At 43.9% G+C, this 20,140-nt stretch overlaps 1 protein-coding gene across 1 annotated transcript in view; it reads left to right on the top strand.

Annotated features, from left to right (window-relative positions):
• Positions 1–19,200, top strand: part of NCALD (neurocalcin delta) — a 135,468-nt gene extending 116,268 nt beyond the window's left edge. The window contains exons 2-4 of the mRNA XM_040354796.1: positions 7,946–8,342; positions 14,504–14,609; positions 17,714–19,200. Coding sequence (XP_040210730.1) covers positions 7,965–8,342; positions 14,504–14,609; positions 17,714–17,811 — 582 coding nt within the window. The 5' untranslated portion in view covers positions 7,946–7,964 and the 3' untranslated portion in view covers positions 17,812–19,200. The remainder of the gene's footprint in view (positions 1–7,945; positions 8,343–14,503; positions 14,610–17,713) is intronic.
• The last annotated feature ends 940 nt before the right edge of the window (positions 19,201–20,140 follow it).

Raw genomic sequence — 20,140 nt, 5'->3', positions numbered from 1 at the left:
AAAATCCATCACATCCCTTAGTGAAAGTAGAGGTGCACCGAATGCAAATTTTGGTGCCCGAAACCGAAAATATAGGATGCAATGATAGTATTTAAAAACAAAAATACATATATTTTCATATATAATTATCTTATATTCAGCTTTTTAATTAATATCATAAATATAAATGAATATGAATTCGTCAGTCATTATTGGCACCTTTTTAGTGCAAGAAAAGCTCAAGAAAAATGTATCCCATTAAATTCTATGTATGTCTTCACACTGGTCCGTTGTGCTTCTGTTGTGGTACTAAAAATCCTGCTTGCTGCATTTTTGGTCAGTTAAAAAAAACTGCACCAAAATCGCAGCTCCCATTGTAATGCATTGAGAACGCATCAATAACGCACCCGTGTTTTTTGATGTGGTTTTTAAGTAACATGATCTAAAGAAAAAAACACCATAAACACAGTAAAATCGTGGCCAAAAAATGTTGGAGTCATTATCGGTACCTTTTTCTCTTATTGGCAAAATGACGATAACCCCGTTTTTGGTCGCATCTCTAAGTAAAAGCGGCACACAAAGTAAACAAAAACACTGGCTAGGCACACATTTAACCCTTTGATCACCCTAGCTGTTTAACCCCATCACAGCCAGTGTCATTAGTACAGTGACAGTGCATATTTTTTTAGCACTGATCACTGTATTAGTGTCACTGGTTCCCACAATGTTTCAAAGTGTCAGTTAAGCCCCGTACACACGGCCGAGAAACTCGACGGGCAAAACACATTGTTTTGCTCGTCGAGTTCCTTGTTCGGGTGTCAAAAAATTTGTCGAGCCAAATGTTCCCATTGCCCAACGAGGAAATAGACAACATGCTCTCTTTTTGGCTCGACGAGTTTCCCGACGGGTTTCTCGGCGAAAAGTGTACACGCGACCGGTTTTCTCGGCAGAATACGTCTCCCATCGAGTTTCTTGCTGAATTCTGCCGAGAAAACCGGTCGTGTATACGGGGCCAGAGTGTCCTTAGTACAGTGACAGTGCATATTTTTAGCACTGATCACTGTATTGGTTCCACAAAAGTGTCAGTTAGTGTCAGATTTGACTGCCACAACATCACAGTCCTGCTAAAAGGCGCTGATCGCTACCATACTAGTATTAAAAAATATATATATAATTCCAGTATATATACCATAGTTTGTGGACGCTATAACTTTTGCGCAAATCAATTCAATATACACTTATTGGGAAAAAAAATACAAAAAATATGTAGCCGAATACATATTGGTTTACATTTTTGAAGATTGTTTTTTTTTTTTTAATTGGATATATTTTTAGCAGAAAGTGGTGATCAAATGGCACAAAAAAAGGCTATATTTGGGGGGTTTAAATTTACAGTATTTATCAGCTTATAACATATACTTTTAAGGCAAGTATAATGTTGTGTTAATAGAGTAAACCCGGCTCCAGGTCAGTCTTCTGTCCCATCTTCACTGGCACACTCCATAATACAATCTAAGAGGGAAAACCGCACACCAGCTAACGCGTTTCACGCTAACAGCGCTTCTTTATAGCTTGGATAAGTGCTGATGTTGGCGTGAAATGCGTTGGCTGGTGTGTTGTTTTCCCTCTTATGGAGTGCTTTTCTGGAGGATGTTACAATAAAGGTGATTTTATCAGATGTGCGGCCAATTACATTCTTTTCTCCATACTATACTGTTACGTTTGTTTTTTTTTCTTAAGGATTGGGGGGGTATCACAGTTATAATCCTGGAGTTGGGATTTAGCCAATGTCTATCATTATACACGCATTATTCAGCTTTTAGCCAGGCTGTAGAGTTCATGGGTAGAGTTTTCTGGGTTGTAGGACAGGTCCTCTTAAAACCCTAACTGCTGTTACTCTTTTTGTATTTTTTCACTACCGCTGTAACAGGTTTTGGAAATGACAATTTTCACTGTAAGATACTTGTTAACACGACCAATCTGGGTGCTAAGAAAAATGAAATGTTTGGACAGAATATATTATATACTCAGCGTGGGAGAGGAAGTGACAATTTATGTAAAGAAATAGCGAGAGTGACAACCCTGAGAAAAAATATTCGCTTATTTTGTGCTTTTCTTTGATGTAATGCTTGTTTACACTATCGGAGCTTTATGTGATTCACCTTTTAAATATTAAATTTGCTAAATATAAGAAAATAACTTAATGGGCTGCAATGGATTTTCTCAGCCAGTTGGTGTTGCTTCCTTCTAGGGCCGAAACAACGAATCGATTAATCGACAACTAAACGATTATGAAATTAATCGATTACAATTTTCATAATCGATTAATCGGACAGAAACATAATGGGGTTAAAAAAACAAAAATTAGCCCTTTATAGTACAACAAAGCAAATCGCTACTGTAAATATTACTTTCACTGTCCCACAGTAAAAAAATGAACCCCTTACAGTAGCGATTATTTGCTCTTTTTGTACTTATTTTTGTTTTTTTAACCCCATTATGTTACTAAACATCTCTGGCCTGGGTTCTCACCTCTGTGTTTTTTGGTGCTTTTTGTAGAAACACACTACAGTTCATTTACATGTTTTCCTATGGGACACGTTCACATCCATGATTTATTTTTAGCTGCTGCGTATTCGGAAAGGGCAAGGACTTTTTAACGCAAAACGGTGCTATTATGTTTTTTTTTGTTCAATATACTTCAATGGAGAAACTGCAGAAAAGCATGTAATGTGTTTTTGCGGCAATTTGTGTTTTGTAATCTGCCCAACAACAAATTGGCCCAAATTTTTTTTTAAATGCTAATTTTTCTTTTTTTAAGGCTATTATCCAATTAATCGATTAATTGAAACAATAATCGGGCAACTAATCGATTATGAAAATAATCATTAGTTGCAGCCCTACTTCCTTCCTTCCCTCCCCCTCCAGCCAGTTGCTGTTGCTTCCTTCTTTCACTCCCCCCTCCAGCCAGTTGCTGTTTCTTCCTTCTTTCACTCCCCCTCCAGCCAGTTGCTGTTTCTTCCTTCTTTCACTCCCCCTCCAGACAGTTGCTGTTGCTTCCTTCTTTCACTCCCCCTCCAGCCAGTTGCTGTTGCTTCCTTCTTTCACTCCCCCTCCAGACAGTTGCTGTTGCTTCCTTCTTTCACTCCCCCTCCAGCCAGTTGCTGTTGCTTCCTTCTTTCACTCCCCCTCCAGACAGTTGCTGTTGCTTCCTTCTTTCACTCCCCCTCCAGACAGTTGCTGTTGCTTCCTTCTTTCACTCCCCCTCCAGACAGTTGCTGTTGCTTCCTTCTTTTACTCCCCCTACAGACAGTTGCTGTTGCTTCCTTCTTTCACTCCCCCTCCAGACAGTTGATGTTGCTTCCTTCTTTCACTTCCCCTCCAGCCAGTTGCTGTTGCTTCCTTCTTTCACTCCCTCTCCAGACAGTTGCTGTTGCTTCCTTCTTTCACTCCCCCTCCAGACAGTTGCTGTTGCTTCCTTCTTTCACTCCCCCTCCAGACAGTTGCTGTTGCTTCCTTCTTTCACTCGCCCTCCAGACAGTTGCTGTTGCTTCCTTCTTTCACTCCTCCTCCAGCCAGTTGCTGTTTCTTCCTTCTTTCACTCCCCCTCCAGCCAGTTGCTGTTGCTTCCTTCTTTCACTCCCCCTCCAGCCAGTTGCTGTTGCTTCCTTCTTTCACTCCCCCTCCAGACAGTTGCTGTTGCTTCCTTCTTTCACTCCTCCTCCAGACAGTTGCTGTTGCTTCCTTCTTTCACTCCCCCTCCAGCCAGTTGCTGTTGCTTCCTTCTTTCACTCCCCCTCCAGACAGTTGCTGTTGCTTCCTTCTTTCACTCCTCCTCCAGACAGTTGCTGTTGCTTCCTTCTTTCACTCCTCCTCCAGCCAGTTGCTGTTGCTTCCTTCTTTCACTCCTCCTCCAGCCAGTTGCTGTTGCTTCCTTCTTTCACTCCTCCTCCAGCCAGTTGCTGTTGCTTCCTTCTTTCACTCCCCCTCCAGCCAGTTGCTGTTGCTTCCTTCTTTCACTCCCCCTCCAGCCAGTTGCTGTTGCTTCCTTCTTTCACTCCCCCTCCAGCCAGTTGCTGTTGCTTCCTTCTTTCACTCCCCCTCCAGCCAGTTGCTGTTGCTTCCTTCTTTCACTCCCCCTCCAGCCAGTTGCTGTTGCTTCCTTCTTTCACTCCCCCTCCAGCCAGTTGCTGTTGCTTCCTTCTTTCACTCCCCCTCCAGACAGTTGCTGTTGCTTCCTTCTTTCACTTCCCCTCCAGCCAGTTGCTGTTGCTTCCTTCTTTCACTCCCTCTCCAGACAGTTGCTGTTGCTTCCTTCTTTCACTCCCCCTCCAGACAGTTGCTGTTGCTTCCTTCTTTCACTCCCCCTCCAGACAGTTGCTGTTGCTTCCTTCTTTCACTCGCCCTCCAGACAGTTGCTGTTGCTTCCTTCTTTCACTCCCCCTCCAGACAGTTGCTGTTGCTTCCTTCTTTCACTCCTCCTCCAGCCAGTTGCTGTTTCTTCCTTCTTTCACTCCCCCTCCAGCCAGTTGCTGTTGCTTCCTTCTTTCACTCCCCCTCCAGACAGTTGCTGTTGCTTCCTTCTTTCACTCCCCCTCCAGACAGTTGCTGTTGCTTCCTTCTTTCACTCCTCCTCCAGACAGTTGCTGTTGCTTCCTTCTTTCACTCCCCCTCCAGCCAGTTGCTGTTGCTTCCTTCTTTCACTCCCCCTCCAGACAGTTGCTGTTGCTTCCTTCTTTCACTCCTCCTCCAGACAGTTGCTGTTGCTTCCTTCTTTCACTCCTCCTCCAGCCAGTTGCTGTTGCTTCCTTCTTTCACTCCTCCTCCAGCCAGTTGCTGTTGCTTCCTTCTTTCACTCCTCCTCCAGCCAGTTGCTGTTGCTTCCTTCTTTCACTCCCCCTCCAGCCAGTTGCTGTTGCTTCCTTCTTTCACTCCCCCTCCAGCCAGTTGCTGTTGCTTCCTTCTTTCACTCCCCCTCCAGACAGTTGCTGTTGCTTCCTTCTTTCACTCCCCCTCCAGCCAGTTGCTGTTGCTTCCTTCTTTCACTCCCCCTCCAGACAGTTGCTGTTGCTTCCTTCTTTCACTCCCCCTCCAGACAGTTGCTGTTGCTTCCTTCTTTCACTCCCCCTCCAGACAGTTGCTGTTGCTTCCTTCTTTCACTCCCCCTCCAGACAGTTGGGACCCACAACCCTCCTCTCTTCCTACACATACAAATTAGTCCGAAGTGCTTGTTCAGAGGCCAGCCACCATCTATTGTCTGTAGACAAGTTTAAGTGTAGCTCTAACCAAGACATGTTTTTGTTTTGGGGAGAGTTAGTTATGGGTTAGAACATTTTGTAGATTTGTATTTCTTTATGTGTCCCCACTAGAGGGCTTCACCTCCACTATTTAGCCAAATGGAGAGAAAGTTTTGATTTTATAGTTGTCACCAGAACAGGAATCGAGGGGGAAATCTTCCAATGGAAGCAGTGGTTCCTGTTAGTTTAAAGATGCACCATCCCAGCTTTGCACAGTTCCTAATGAAAAGGGCAAAATTTGCTAAGTGGGAGGCCTGTTGGGCTCCCTCCTACCCGACATCCTTCTATTGGAAAATTGATGATCTAACAGCACTGCATCCTGTCAGATGGCTTTAGAGCAGGGGTCTCAAACTGATGGCCCTCCAGCTGTTGTAGAACTACAAATCCCATCATGTCTCTGCCTGGGCGAGTCATGCATGTAACTGTCAGCTTGCAATGCCTCATGGGACTTATAGTTTCGCAGCAGCTGGAGGGCCGCCAGTTTGAGAACCCTGCTTTAGAGGCTTGGGCCAGCCATACACAGTTCATACTGTTAATGGGCAGGCTGAATGTACCAAGTTGATCAATCGATTCTTCAGAACTAGATTCTCTTGCGTTTTATCACTAGCGGCTGATATAGCCACTAGCAATAATCAGCGCCTGCCCCCTGCCGGGAAAAGAGAATTGCCCGGCAGGAGGAATTCCTGCATCAACACAGTCTGTGTTGATGGGAGAATCAAGCCAATTTCTTTCCCGAAACCCCTCAGTCACTCGGCAAACAATCACTAAATTAAGATGCATTAAGCTGGCCGAAGACACTAAGTTGTGGTTGGATGTATGGGTACGATCGACGTCATTGCATCTAATGGTCATTTATGTTTAGGGCCTTGAAGGACAGGTAGGGAAACTACAGTAATGTGGCAAGGCGTGGCACATGGCAAGGCTTCCCAACCTGTCCAATCACTAATCTTCCTGATGCCCAGGAGTGTCTGTGGGTGCCATATTGATGTCAGATTACAGGCATGAATTTTACTAAAAAAGATATGAAAATTACAGGAACTTATCAGGATGAAGTGAAAGTAAAGTCAGAGCTCCTGATGGCCCTCAGCCAGTGGTGTCTTTGGGTGTCCCTAGATATCAAATTATTGCCCAATGTCAAAAATGGTGAATGTGTTCTAGGAGTGATACAATAGTTGCTGTTTTTTGATTAGTTAACTTGCATTAGAGTTTATAATTACAGTGCCATGAATTTCACTGATAAAGATATAAAAGTTTCAGGAACTTATCAAAACTGAGCCAAAGTGAAGTCAAAACTCCTGATCTGAATGCTTATTTTTGGTCAGAGACTCAAATAGCTGAATTCAGAAAGCCCGCCCTAACTTTGCGGCGGCGTAGTGTATCGTGTTTACACTACGCAGCCGTAAGTTAGCGAGGCAAGTACATGATTCACAAAGTACTTGCCTGCTAAGTTACGGCGGCATAGCGTAAATCGGGCGGGCATAATGGCGCCTAATTCAAATTTAGCTGAGGGGGCGTGTTTTATAGTAATGGGGGGTGACCTTACGTGATTGACGTATTTTACGAATGGCGCATGCGCCGTCCGCCTACATATCCCAGTGTGCATTGCGGCAAAGTACGCCGCATGGTCCCATTGGTTTCGACGTGGACGTAAATGACGTAAATCCCTATTCACGGACGACTTACGCAAACAACGTAAAATTTTCGAATTTCGACGCGGGAATGACGGCCATACTTAACATTACTATTCCAGCTATTTGATGGAATAACTTTAGGCCTGATTATGCGTTACGTAAACGGCGTATCTGTACTGAGTCGGCCGGGCGTACGTTTGTGAATAGGCGTATCTAGTGATTTACATATTCTACCCCGACCGCAATGGAAGCGCCACCTAGCGGTCAGCCTAAAAATTACACTTTAGGATACGATGGTGTAAGACACATACGCCGCTCGTATCTGAGCCTAATTTAAGCGTATCTGGTTTCCAGAATATGCTCAAATTAGCGCCAGTGCAAATTCAGACTTAGGTCGGCGTATCTACTGATACGCCGGCTTAAGTCTTTCTGAATCGACCTAAAAGTCTTGAAGATATTGGATCAATACAGCAACCACACAACCAATGCTTTCAGAATGAGATCAGTAATGGTAGCCTGTATGCTCCATGAGTACGTTTACTTTACTTTCAGGGGCGGACTGACCATTGAGTCACTCGGGCACTGCCCGAGGGCCCCATGCCACTAGGGGGCCCCATCCGGGTTGCCAGGCTCAGTAAAACCAGGGACAGTATGTAAAAATCTGTGTTTTTTTTAGATCTGTCCCTGATATGTCCGAAAATGACATGCTTTTAATGTGAATATCCCAAGATTTTAGCTGCCCGCCTCTGCACTACCTCCTGGCGTGGTGGTCATCTGTAAGCCAGAGGGGCCCCATAATCTTCTATTGCCCAGGGGCCCCATGAGTTGTCAGTCCGCCCCTGTTTACTTTAATACTTTTATAGAACTGAACCTACTTTTAGCCTTTAAATGAACATGTTATTAGCTCGCCCAGAGTAATTGCATGTCATATAGTATTTTATAAATGATATGTGAATGTATATGCAGTATATTAAACACACACATGGATAAAGAATGAGAGTTTAATTTACATCTTCTTTTTTTTCTTTACACCTTTAGTTGAAAGTCACACGCCATCATGGGGAAGCAGAACAGTAAGCTACGTCCTGAGGTCATGCAGGATTTACTAGAAAGCACGGACTTTACGGAGCATGAGATCCAGGAGTGGTACAAAGGCTTCTTGAGAGACTGTCCCAGCGGGCATTTAACAATGGAGGAGTTTAAAAAAATCTATGGGAATTTTTTCCCTTACGGGGACGCTTCCAAGTTTGCAGAACATGTATTCCGCACTTTCGATGCTAATGGCGATGGGACAATTGACTTTAGAGAATTTATTATAGCGCTGAGTGTAACATCCCGGGGGAAGCTGGAGCAGAAGCTGAAGTGGGCATTCAGTATGTATGACCTGGATGGCAATGGTTATATCAGCAAATCAGAGATGCTGGAAATAGTACAGGTAAGTGGCCTATTTTAGTATTTAAATAAAGTCATTTTGTACCCTTTTTGTTTTTCGGCGTATAAGACGACCTTGCCTCAAAACTCAGGGGTCATCTTATACGCCAGTACCTGTCTCAGTCAGTCAGACGTCGGGCGTCCATTATTCAAAAGGCGCGTCTCCTCCTAGTGCTGTTCCGTGATAGGCGGAACACTCAGTTTACCATCAGAGCCTCTGTTCAGTGTTCCGCCTATCACGGATGTCTTCTCATCCTCGGCCTCGGACGAGAGGACATCCGTGATAGGCGGAACAACGAACACAGGCTCTGCTGAGTGTTCCGCCTATCACGGAACAGCACGAGGAGGAGGCGCGGCTTTTAAAATAACGGACGCCCGCAGTCTGACTGACTCTGCATACAGGGATAAGGTATGGGATCGTTGAGGTATGCAATGGCACAGTGAGGTATGCAATGGCACAGTGAGGTATGCAATGGCACAGTGAGGTATGCAATGAGCACAGTGAGGTATGCAATGAGCACAGTGAGGTATGCAATGGGCACAGTGAGGTATGCAATGAGCACAGTGAGGTATGCAATGAGCACAGTGAGGTATGCAATGAGCACAGTGAGGTATGCAATGAGCACAGTGAGGTATGCAATGAGCACAGTGAGGTATGCATTGAGCACAGTGAGGTATGCATTGAGCACAGTGAGGCATGCAATGGCACAGTGAGGTATGCAATGGCACAGTGAGATTCCTGTCAGCGGTTGTTCCGGCTACCCCTCAGCTTCCAGACAGACTAGTAGGAAGGGGGTCGTCTTATACGGCGAGTATATCCCAAAACCAAAATTTTAGCTGGGAAATTAGGGGGTCGTCTTATACGCCCAGTCGCCTTATACGCCGGCAAATACGGTATTTTAATAGACCCAACCACGATTTTTTGTCATTAAAGTAACTTTTTTCCCAGATAACTTGATTACAGGGGCTTTTTTTCTGTTGCTGTTTTTTTGGTTATAGTGACAACACCTAACAAGTGAGTGGCTAACTGGATGACCATAATTAAAGAAAAATCAGTCATCAAGATGCCCTTCACCTCTGCATATGAGACAGCAGGCTTTTTCCAGGCCTTGGCAATCGCACACTTCAGACAATGAAGCAGTGCTAATTTAGCGTCCTTGTGGATAGGTATTTGAAAAAGGGTGTACAAGAGTTCAAAGAACCTTGCATGATTTCAAATCTGCTCACTGTGCAGGGACAAACCTGTCAGAGCCCCACTGATCTCTATGTAAAGATTGGATGAAAAATGTGCACCATGTCAGTTTTCATTCGGTCCGATCCGCTGGACGAATGGCAAGCGGATCTTGTCGGATAGAATGGCAGGCGGGTGTCAGCAGACACATTTCCGCCTGTCCATACAAGTCAATGGGTGGCCTGCTTGGATCCGCCTGAAAAACGGATGGGCGAATCCGAGTGGGTCTATCGTGTGAAAGGGGCCTAAAGGTTTATATCTTCTTTAAAGGCTTCTACAAAGTTGTTTGGTGCTTTGTAAATGTTTTATGGACATGATGGCCTTAGAGGTGTCTATTGCCCTTTAGGATAATGGTCCCTCTGAAGCAGATTTCTTAACCAGGGGTATTGTAATCAAATGATGGGAATCTTAGGCACATTAACGGATAGGATAATTTGGCCCAACCACAAGCTTAGTACAACTTGATATGTCTCTACATAAAAACACTTTTCAGTTTTTGGATAGATTGGGAAAAGTTAGAAACCCTGTCACGTTTTTCTGCTTTATACAAGGCTCCAATAAAGAGATTTCCCTTCACTTTCTTTTTTGGGGGCAACCTTTAACTAGACAGGAAGTGAGGAAAAAATCTGCAACAGGGCAACGGACAAGAATAAAAAGCTGACAGAGACTCGTCACTCTAGCATCCCCGTACTTTAGCTAAATAATTTTTACCACGGTCTATGTTGCTGTTAAGATATATTTGCATCAATTTCCTGTCCTGTGGGTAACCAAGACAGGAAGTAAAAGAATTTGTGAGGTTAGGTACTGATGTTTGAAAGAGAAGGCCTGGCTCGCAGTCTCCACTCTTAATTTATCCCAAAGGTGTTCTATCAGGTTGAGGTCAGGACTCTGTCCAGAACAGAAACATTTCTCCACCCCAAACTCACTCATCCATGTCTTTATGGATTTGTGTACTGATCGAAATCATTTGGTGTTGGGGGGGATTGTGGTGTGGGGTTCTTTTTCAGGGGTTGGGTTTGGCCCCTTAGTTCCAGTGAAGGGAACTTAAGGTGTCAGCATATCAAGACATTTTGGACAATTTCATGCTCCCAACGTTGTGGGAACAGTTTGGGAATGACCCCTTCCTGTTCCAACGTGACTGCGCACCAGTGCACAAAGCAAGGTCCAAAAAGACGTTGAAGAGTGAGTTTGGGGTAAAGGAACTTCCCAGAAGAGTTGAAGATGTTATAGCTGCAAAAGGGGGGCGGGGTGCAACTCCATATTGAACCTTACGGACTAAGACTGGGATGCCATTAAAGTCCATGTGCGTTTAAAGGCAGGTGTTACAATACTTTTGACAATATAGTGTATGTACAGTTGAGACAGTTTGGTCCACTTTCTGACGCAGTTTTTTCTGAAGTCCATGAGAAATAAAAAAGTATCCCTACAGTGGGGTTCCCCTACACTGCAAGGGTTAAATGTTCATTTAGTCTAGGATTAGGTCATTGGTCCACAAGCTGCAGGCCTTTACTTGCCTTTACACGGCCCTTGAAGTGGAGGTTCACCCAAAAAACTTATTTTTTTAACATTAGATTGAGGCTCGTTTTGTCAAGGGGAATCGGGTGTTTTTTTTACAATCGAAGCTGTACTTACCGTTTTAGAGATGCATCTTCTCCGCCGCTTCCAGGTATGGGGTGCGGGACTGGGCGTTCCTACTTGATTGACAGGCTTCTGACAGGCTTCCGACGGTTGCATACATCGCGTCACGATTTTCCAAAAGTAGCCGAACGTCGATGCGCAGGCGCCGTATAGAGCCGCACCGACGTTCGGCTTCTTTCGGCTACTCGTGACGCGATGTATGCGACCGTCGGAAGCCTGTCAATCAAATAGGAACGCCCAGTTCCGGAGACCATACCCGGAAGCGGCGGAGAAGATCGCTCTCTAAAATGGTAAGTACTGCTTCGATTTTAAAAAAGCTACCCGATTCCCCTTGACAAAATGAGCATCAATATAATGTTAAAAACATTTTTTCGGGTGAACTCCCGCTTTAAGTCACTCACCATTCTTCCCACTGACACCAGCAACGAGGTACGATTCTTTCTACTGACATTAACAGTGGTGCATATATCTTCCCATTGGCACAAATGATAGGGCAATATTCCTGCCACTGACGTAAACAATGGGGCATGATTCCTCCCATTATAAAAGATGGGTCACTATTCTTCCCACAAATATCAATGATGGGGCACTATTCCTCTTCCTACTGACCACAGAAGCTGTGTAATTTTTTGACATCCACTGACCACCTAGCCTAAGCCATCGTTTACTCCCACTGATGCTGGGAAAATTTTATCATTCCAGTCCTCACAGCCTGACCACCCTAAAGTCTGACGGACAGTAAACGGTTTAGAAAGTTTAGCGATCTCTGGTCTAGAAGAAACTATACTTACTTTGTTCCCCTTGGGTTGTGAATGGGTCCTCAGGATCCTCACAATACATGTCTGCGGGTCCTTGAATATATATCTGATGATGTCAGTCAAAGTGCATTAGGCCCATCCTCTACCCTACATGAACCCCCCCTTGACTTGGGGGTTCAAAATTTGCCCTCTTAAAACCAGGAAAAAAGGAGAAGAAACGGTGTGATTTAGTTTGTTGGAGAGACTCTCTTTATGGACTACTATGTTTATGTTCCTTGATCCCTCGGTGCCCTCATCGCATTTGTGATGTCATTTTTTTTGCTTAGAATAAAGATCACGATTCTTGTGGCGTAAAATCTTTCACATTAGACAAAAAAAATTGGGCTAAAGGGTTTATAAAGGAAACATATTTTTTTTAAAATAACAAACATGTTATACTTACCTCAACTGTGCAGCTCGTTTTGCACAGAGTGGCCCCGATCTTCTGGGGTTCCTCGGCGGCTGTCTCTGGTCCTCCCCGCAAGAACTCCACACATTTATGTGAGCTCCCTCGCATTGTGTGGTGTCCTTGCGGGCGCGCTCCCGTGATACAGCGAGCGGCCATAGCGGCTCACTGTATCACTCAGTCCCGCCCCTTGGCACGCCGCGTCATTGGATGTGATTGACAGCAGCGCCAACCAATGGCTGCGCTGCTTTCAATCCATCCGCTCTAGCCAATCAACGGCCAGGCTGAGCGGTGAAGAAGATGTGGGGGCCGAGCGTGGGACTTTCGAGGGGTTAGGTAAGTATAACGGGGGGGGTGGGGGGGTGGTATAGTCGGAAAAATTTTCACCTTAATGCATAGAATGCATGAAGGTGAAAAATATTTTTCCTTTATAACCCCTTAACTTTACTGGTTATTTTTTCTTTTTATTAATTAAAGACATTTTTTCCCCAAAAATTGCATTTGAATGACTGCTGCGCAAATACAGTGTGACATAAAATATTGCAACAACCACCATTTTATTCTCTAAGGTCTCTACTAAAATAAATATATATATACAGCCAGATTCACGTAGAGCGGAATATGTTTAAGCGGGGCGTAGCACATCTCATATGCACTAAGCTGACGTAACATAGAGAGGCAAGTACAGTATTCACAAAGCACTTGCTCCCTAAGTTACGGTGGCGTAGCGTAAATAGGCCGGCGTAAGCCCGCGTAATTCAAAGTAGGCTGGTAGTGGGCGTGTTGTATTGAAATGAATCGTGACCCCATGTGAATGCATGGCCGAACGAACGGCGCATGCGTGCGCATGCTCAGAATCACGTCGCAAATACTCCCTACGATACGACGTCTCAATGCGTATGACGTGAACCTCACTTACGCCCAGCCACATTCATGTACGACTTACGTAAATGACGTAAAATACCCTAAACGACTTAGACCAGCTTTTTGGTGGTTTAACTTTACGCCGGAAAAATGCCTTACGTAAACGACGTAGATTACAGCGACGGGCGCAAGTACGTTTGTGAATCGGCATATCTAGCTCATTTACATATTTGACGCGTAAATCAACAGAAGCGCCCCTTTCGGCCAGCGTAAATATGCACCCAAGATACGACAGTGTTGGAGACTTACGTCGGTCGTATCTTGGCAAAATTCAGGCGTATCTCATTTTAAGAATGAGCGCATAGATACGACGGCGCACATTCGGACTTACGATGGCGCATCTACTGATACGTCAGCGTAAGTCTCTGTGAATCCGGGCCATAATGTTTGGGGTTTTAAGTAATTTTCTAGCAAAAAAAATAAAAAAAATATTTTAACTTGAAACCAACAAATGTCAGAAAAAGGTTTAGTGGTTAAACTTTCCTCATTTACACACTGAAGTCTATTCCTTTTGATCTAAAGGACAAATTGTTACAATGTTTAGACTTCGTTCCACTGCTAAAGAATGTTGTGATACTTGGCAGACTGCCCATTTTTTTTCTTCCTTTCTTTTGATGGCTGTTGGCTTCAGCAGAGCAGAGAGAATTCTCTGCATAGAAAGAATCTGGAAAATACTGTGTCAAGATCGCAACGGGGTAAAAAATCGCGATATCGATTGTTAACGAATAATCGTGCAGCTCTAGCATTTAGTATAATAATAATTTTTAATCTTTCCCAGAGTTCAGCCTTAAAGGAGCAGTGTTGGAAGACCCATTCTATTTGCCTAATACATTTTTCAGAAAAACACATTGCAGATTAATCTTCTTCTATTAGTTTCCTTCCTACCAATTGTGTCATTTCCCCTGTGATCGTCATAGTTAGTTATTTCAGGGCAGTCTCTGTTCTGTATGAATTATGCCTGTCAGCTATGTTGTGGCTTCATCTCCTAAGACATTAAACTATTTGTATAAATATAGTCTGGAGGCCCCATACTGACCACTGGGGTTTTATGCAAAGTAGAAATGTTGCGCGTAGCTGCTTAAAAAGGACTTTATGAAAAGTATGAGGCCTCTTGATGAGAATAGTCCATGGAATGTTTCAGGATCTAATTTTATTTTTGTCTTATTTAGGCAATTTACAAGATGGTCTCCTCGGTAATGAAAATGCCAGAAGACGAGTCAACGCCTGAGAAGAGAACGGAAAAAATCTTCCGACAAATGGACACCAATCGTGATGGTATGTACTAAAGCTGGGCGATTTTGGCCCCCAAAAAAATCTGTGATTTAAAAAAAAAAAACTTGATTCACGATTCGAATCAAGTTTTTTTATTCTGATGAACACCGCACCGGTCCTAAGGAGCTGCGGGCAGGAGTTTTTAGGCAAGGCCATGGCCTCGGTCTAGTCTGCCGCGATCCTGGGAAAAGGCCGCGGACTAGGCCGAAGCCGTGGCCTTGCCTTAAAAATCCTGCTTGCTGCGATCCTGGGAAAAGGCCGTGGACTCGGTTGAAGACACGGCCTCGCCTATAAAATCCTGCCCGCAGCTCGCTGTGATCCTGGGAAAAGGCCGCGGACTAGCTCGAAGACAAGGCCTCGCTTAAAAAATCCTGCTTCCTGCGATCCTGGGAAAAGGCAGCAGACTAGGCCAAAGCCGCGGCCTCGCCTAAAAAATTCTGCTCGCCACGATCCTGGGAAAAGGCCGCAGACTAGGCCGAAGCCACGGCCTCGTCTAAAAAATCCTGCCCGCAGCTCGCCGCGATCCTGGGAAAAGGCAGCAGACTAGGCCAAAGCCGTGGCCTCGCCTAAAAATTCCTGCCCGCAGCTTGCCGCAATCCTGGGAAAAGGCCGCAGACTAGGCCGAAGCTGCGGCATCAGCTAAAACATTCTGCCTGCAGCTCACCGCGATCCTGGGAAAAGGCAGCAGACTAGGCCAAAGCCGTGGCCTCACCTAAAAAATCCTGCCCGCAGCTACCCACGGCCTTTTCCCTCGGCACCGGTCCTATGGAAAATATTAAAAATCTAAAAACTTGATTCACGGAGCTGCAGGCAGGAGTTTTTAGGCAAGGCCGTGGCCTCGGTCTAGTCCGCCGCGACCCTGGGAAAAGGCCGCGAACTAGGCCGAAGCCACGGCCTCGCCTTAAAAATCCTGCTCGCTGCGATCCTGGGAAAAGGCCGAGGACTAGGTCTAAGACGTAGCCTCGCCTAAAAAATCCTGCCCGCAGCTCGCTGCGATAATGGGAAAAGGCAGCAGACTAGGCCAAAGCCACGGCCTCGCCTAAAAAATATTGCCCGCAGTTTGCCACAATCCTGGGAAAAGGTCGCGGACTAGGCCAAAGCTGTGGCCTCACCTAAAAAATATTTCCCGCAGCTCGCCGTGATCCTGGGAAAAGGCAGCGGCTTTGGCCTAGTCCGGCTTCCGGCCTCGCAGCCTTTCCCCAGGATCGCGGCGAGCTGCTTGCAGGATTTTTTAGGCAAGGCTTCAGCCTAGTCTGTGGAGCGCCGGTCCTATGGAAAATAAAAAATCTATTTGGTCAAAATCTGAATCGATTTGACCTCCCAACTCGATTCAAGATTTAAATAGATTTTTTTTTACTTTATTTTTAAACCGTATACCGTGGCCATACCACTGCTTTAAAAATAAGAACGTTGCACATTTTTAAAGCACTACAGTGTATGTTACAAATGTGCATTGTGTTCACTTGGTTTCAGGAGTTTGAAGGCAGCGGAGTGTAAAAGAAAATTTTACGTTTTATTAATGAAAAAGTCGTGATTTGTCTGGCTGTACATATGTACATGGCAGCTGAGAGGTCAAGCCATAGTCCACCTTTACAAAAAAATGTTGTATGCAGGTGAGGGATAAAACCGGTTTCCAGCTTTGACCAAAGTTCCCAAAATATTGCATTATGCCATCCTACCTTGTTGGTTGGGAACTTTCCTCTTCTACAAGTGGCAGTTCACATGCAATTCCTGAGAATAGCCCAGGGCTGCAATAGAATATGATCTAATCCCTTGCTGAAGTTCTGGGTGTGTACTATTGATTCTATCCATCCTTCCTTTGGAAATGCTTGTGGTTAAATTATTTGTCTTTGAAACTAAACCTGTGGTAACTCCTAGATCAGAATCTCAGCAAAAGCCATGAATAAAAATTCTCTGAAAGGGAAGCCGGTTTACTGGCACACATGACATAGGTATGAGGGAAGGCATGCAACGGCTAACCAGGTTATTTTATAAGTGATATAAAAACAAACACAAAATAAATGAAATGATGCAACCTTTGTCTTTGGGCCAGTGTATGTATACTTTAAATAAACATATCTAAAACCCAAATCATTGAAACTGAGCATGTTATAAAAAAATAAAATAAATAGGCAGAGATTACCATCACTGGAAACCGAGTGTCAAACAGATCTATGAAAATTGAACTCTGTCACCTTCATATCAATGCCGGCATGGTGATCACATGGGTATGCTGTACTCCAAAAGACTGTTGGAGGTCGCCATGAGTACTTCTACCCATAAAAATGAATGGGGCCAGGACCATGTCGGAGGATAATTTGCTGGATTGGGGAGGAAGGTAAATATTATCCCAGATGATCTACAACTTTAATGGTGAAAGCTCATTTCCCTACATTCACATGGAACAAAAAAACATTTACTCTTATTTCAGTTTACCAGTCCTTGTATTGATGTGTTGACTGTTATTTTCTTCTATTCTGACCTTTTTTCCTTTATTTTTACCTGCTGATTCTGCCAGTATCATGCTTCATGTCCTAGGGTGACAACCTTAAAGCGAAGTTCCACCCAAAAGTGGAACTTCCACTTATTTGCTTCCTCCCCCCTCCAGTGCCACATTTGGCACCTTTCAGGGGGAGGGGGGAATGAGTACCTGTTTTTCACCGGTCTCTGTCCCCACTTCCAGGAGACGGCGCCGTCCTTTGGAAGTTTCGCCTCCTTCCACCTCCGGGGAAATCAATTGGAAAGCACAGCGTGATTTCGTGTTAGTAAAAGACGATTTGCGCTTTTCTGTCTGTTACAGCATGATGAATGTGCTTACTCCATTGCGAACGGTAGTTTTACCAATGATCTCCATAGGTGATGCTGTAACAGTTTAGAGTTAATCAAGAGCTCCTGCGTTAGAATTGTTTCTCTCCCTCTGACGTTCATGGGGGATACACTACATGTGTGGTGAGACCATGGTGTTCATATGCCCACGCACCCTGGGCTCCGTTTGTGTTTGCGCATGTATGGTAGCCCGGAGTTTAAGGTTAAAGTGTTGGGTGAATTGGTCATTTCAGAATGCTGCTCTTAATTCAGGAATAACTTTAAATTCTGCTTTTCCACAGGAAAACTGTCGCTGGAGGAGTTTATCAAGGGGGCAAAAAGCGACCCATCCATCGTCCGCCTACTTCAGTGTGACCCAAGCAGTGCCGGACAATTCTGAACTTTATTTTATTTTTTAAATAAAATCTTTTTTTGCCAAAATTAAATTTGTTGTGGTGTTGAAACGTCACAGCCAAGTCACAGCCAAACCTACCTATCTCCTTCTGTGGTATCTTTAAGTTTGAATGATAAAGAATGATAAATATTGCGGCTGGACGTATACTGTTCTATAGCGCTTGGGTTCCCTTCACGCTTTTCTATATGGAATAACAACAGAGACCTCCCTCAGACCTGAATTTTTTTATTTTTACAAAGCTGATCAACAAATTCGACATGGCTGCGATGAAGACTTAGTTTTATTACTTTGTAGTTGCTTTAATCAGATTTGCTGTTGGAAATGTGAGCATTCACCTTGGTCAACTGAAGACTACTAAGATTCACGTTGTGGTCATGCTTGTGAGTTGCACCCCTGTTGTGCAGTTTTTTGGGGTTTTTTAGATAAGTATTACAAAATGGGCTTGTCAACATGTCCACAGTGGAGGCAGAGGCACTTTGTCTTGTGGACCACTGATCAGCTGGGCGGTTTACCAGAAGCTGGTGTCATCTTCCGGAATTGGACATGATATGATGTCATAAACTGATAATGCCCCAGGAATGTTGTCAGTTCTTAAAGCTGAATTTTTAACCAAACCGCTAAATACGCAGTGGTTTTACCTGCCAGAAATTGTTTTATTTCTGTCCATACAGTACTGCATAATTTTGTGTATTTTATTTCTACTTGGAGTTCAGCTTTAATAATTGAATAGACTGAAATTATGAACATCGTTCTTATATGGCTTATATATCCATGACTGCAAGTGATAGATCCGGCTTAAAATAATACATACCGTACCTCCCAACTGTCCCCATGTTGTGGAATCGCAGTGGGAATGCTTTTACCCACTTAAGAGGAGATTTAGCATGATTTGAGGTGGTTGGTAGATGGACGTAATGTCCTTGTTTTTAAAGTTTTAATGTTGGGAGGTATATATACTGTATTGTAATTGCAATAAGAAGAAAATTGCAAGTGTTTCCAAAAATATGCATGAATTATTAGAAATATTGGTGCAAATTGCTGCAGTTTTGTGAATCGGTTTCATTTCATGCAACCCCCCCCCTCACCTATTGCTGTGCTATGACTAATTTGGATGTGAGTGTTTTATTGTTCAGTAATCGGTTATGTTATAGCATCATGTTCATTCTCATTTAATTTACAGAAAGGCCTCATTAAAAAGAATGCCACACCTAACATCATATTCATTCATTTAAATGGAGATAATCACTAAATGGTCGTTTTGAGAATTAAATCTGTCCATCTATTGCCTACAAATGGGCTTCTTTAAGAAATCAAATGGTGCACAGATAAGTCAGATGCCAGCCACTATAATCAACAACCCTTCTGAACCTTAAAGCGGTTGTAAACCCCCCGGTACTATCATAACAATTTATATGTTTTTAAATACCATACAGTTATACATCAATTGAGCGCTATGGTTTTATCTACATTATTTGTCTTACTGTGTAACTGGTGATCGTGTAAAGAGTAAATCGTCTTGTAAGTCCGCGCCATCTCTGTTGTGGTCTTCCTCGTTTAATTCAATCTGTATTTCCGCCCACAGTTTCTTCTAGCCTGTGTAATCCCGCGCGTGCGCATTAAGGTCACTATATTCAAGCCTCTTCTTCGTTTCCGGTTACTACGGTAACGAAGAAAAGGCATTCACAGCGTACACCAGGAAGCTTCTGTGTCTCCTGTCATCTGTGACGTGTAGGTCACGTGATAACCAACATGCACAAACCATCGCGGGATGTCGGGGCTGACGTCTACATGAGGAAATGACGCAGCCCCGACATAAAGAAAGAATTTATCCGGCAGAGGCTCAGCTGGCCGGAATGGACGGGAATCCGGCGCATGCGCGGTACACGTCCGCACTACTTATTGCAGCCATAACTTCAGAATGACAGAGGTAAAAAAAAAAAAACCTAAGGGCAAACGATTTAAAATTTTGACATGCATAAATAAATGTAAAGTGAATATTTTGAGTTTACAACCACTTTAAAAAAAAAAAAATGCTCTTGTAGCCTATAACAACAAATCGAAATTCCCACTGCGCTATTGGCCAATTAATTTAAGAATCTGGCTGCTATGGTAAGTTTTTACTTGATATGCTTTGAAAGCAGGTGTGATGTGGTTATAGTGCCCACCCATGTCAGGATAGAGCAGAGCAAGGAGGTGTATATTAGTCCTCATTTATAAAAGGGCTTAACAGGACCATGTGGCTGATCAAATTACATTTTGTATTTTTTATTTCTAGGTGATATTTATGAAAGTATAAATTTGGATTAGTATTTGT

Source organism: Rana temporaria, chromosome 5, assembly GCF_905171775.1.
Source record: "Rana temporaria chromosome 5, aRanTem1.1, whole genome shotgun sequence".
NCBI classification, from domain to species: domain Eukaryota; kingdom Metazoa; phylum Chordata; class Amphibia; order Anura; family Ranidae; genus Rana; species Rana temporaria.
This window is presented reverse-complemented; position numbering and strand designations above follow the sequence as displayed.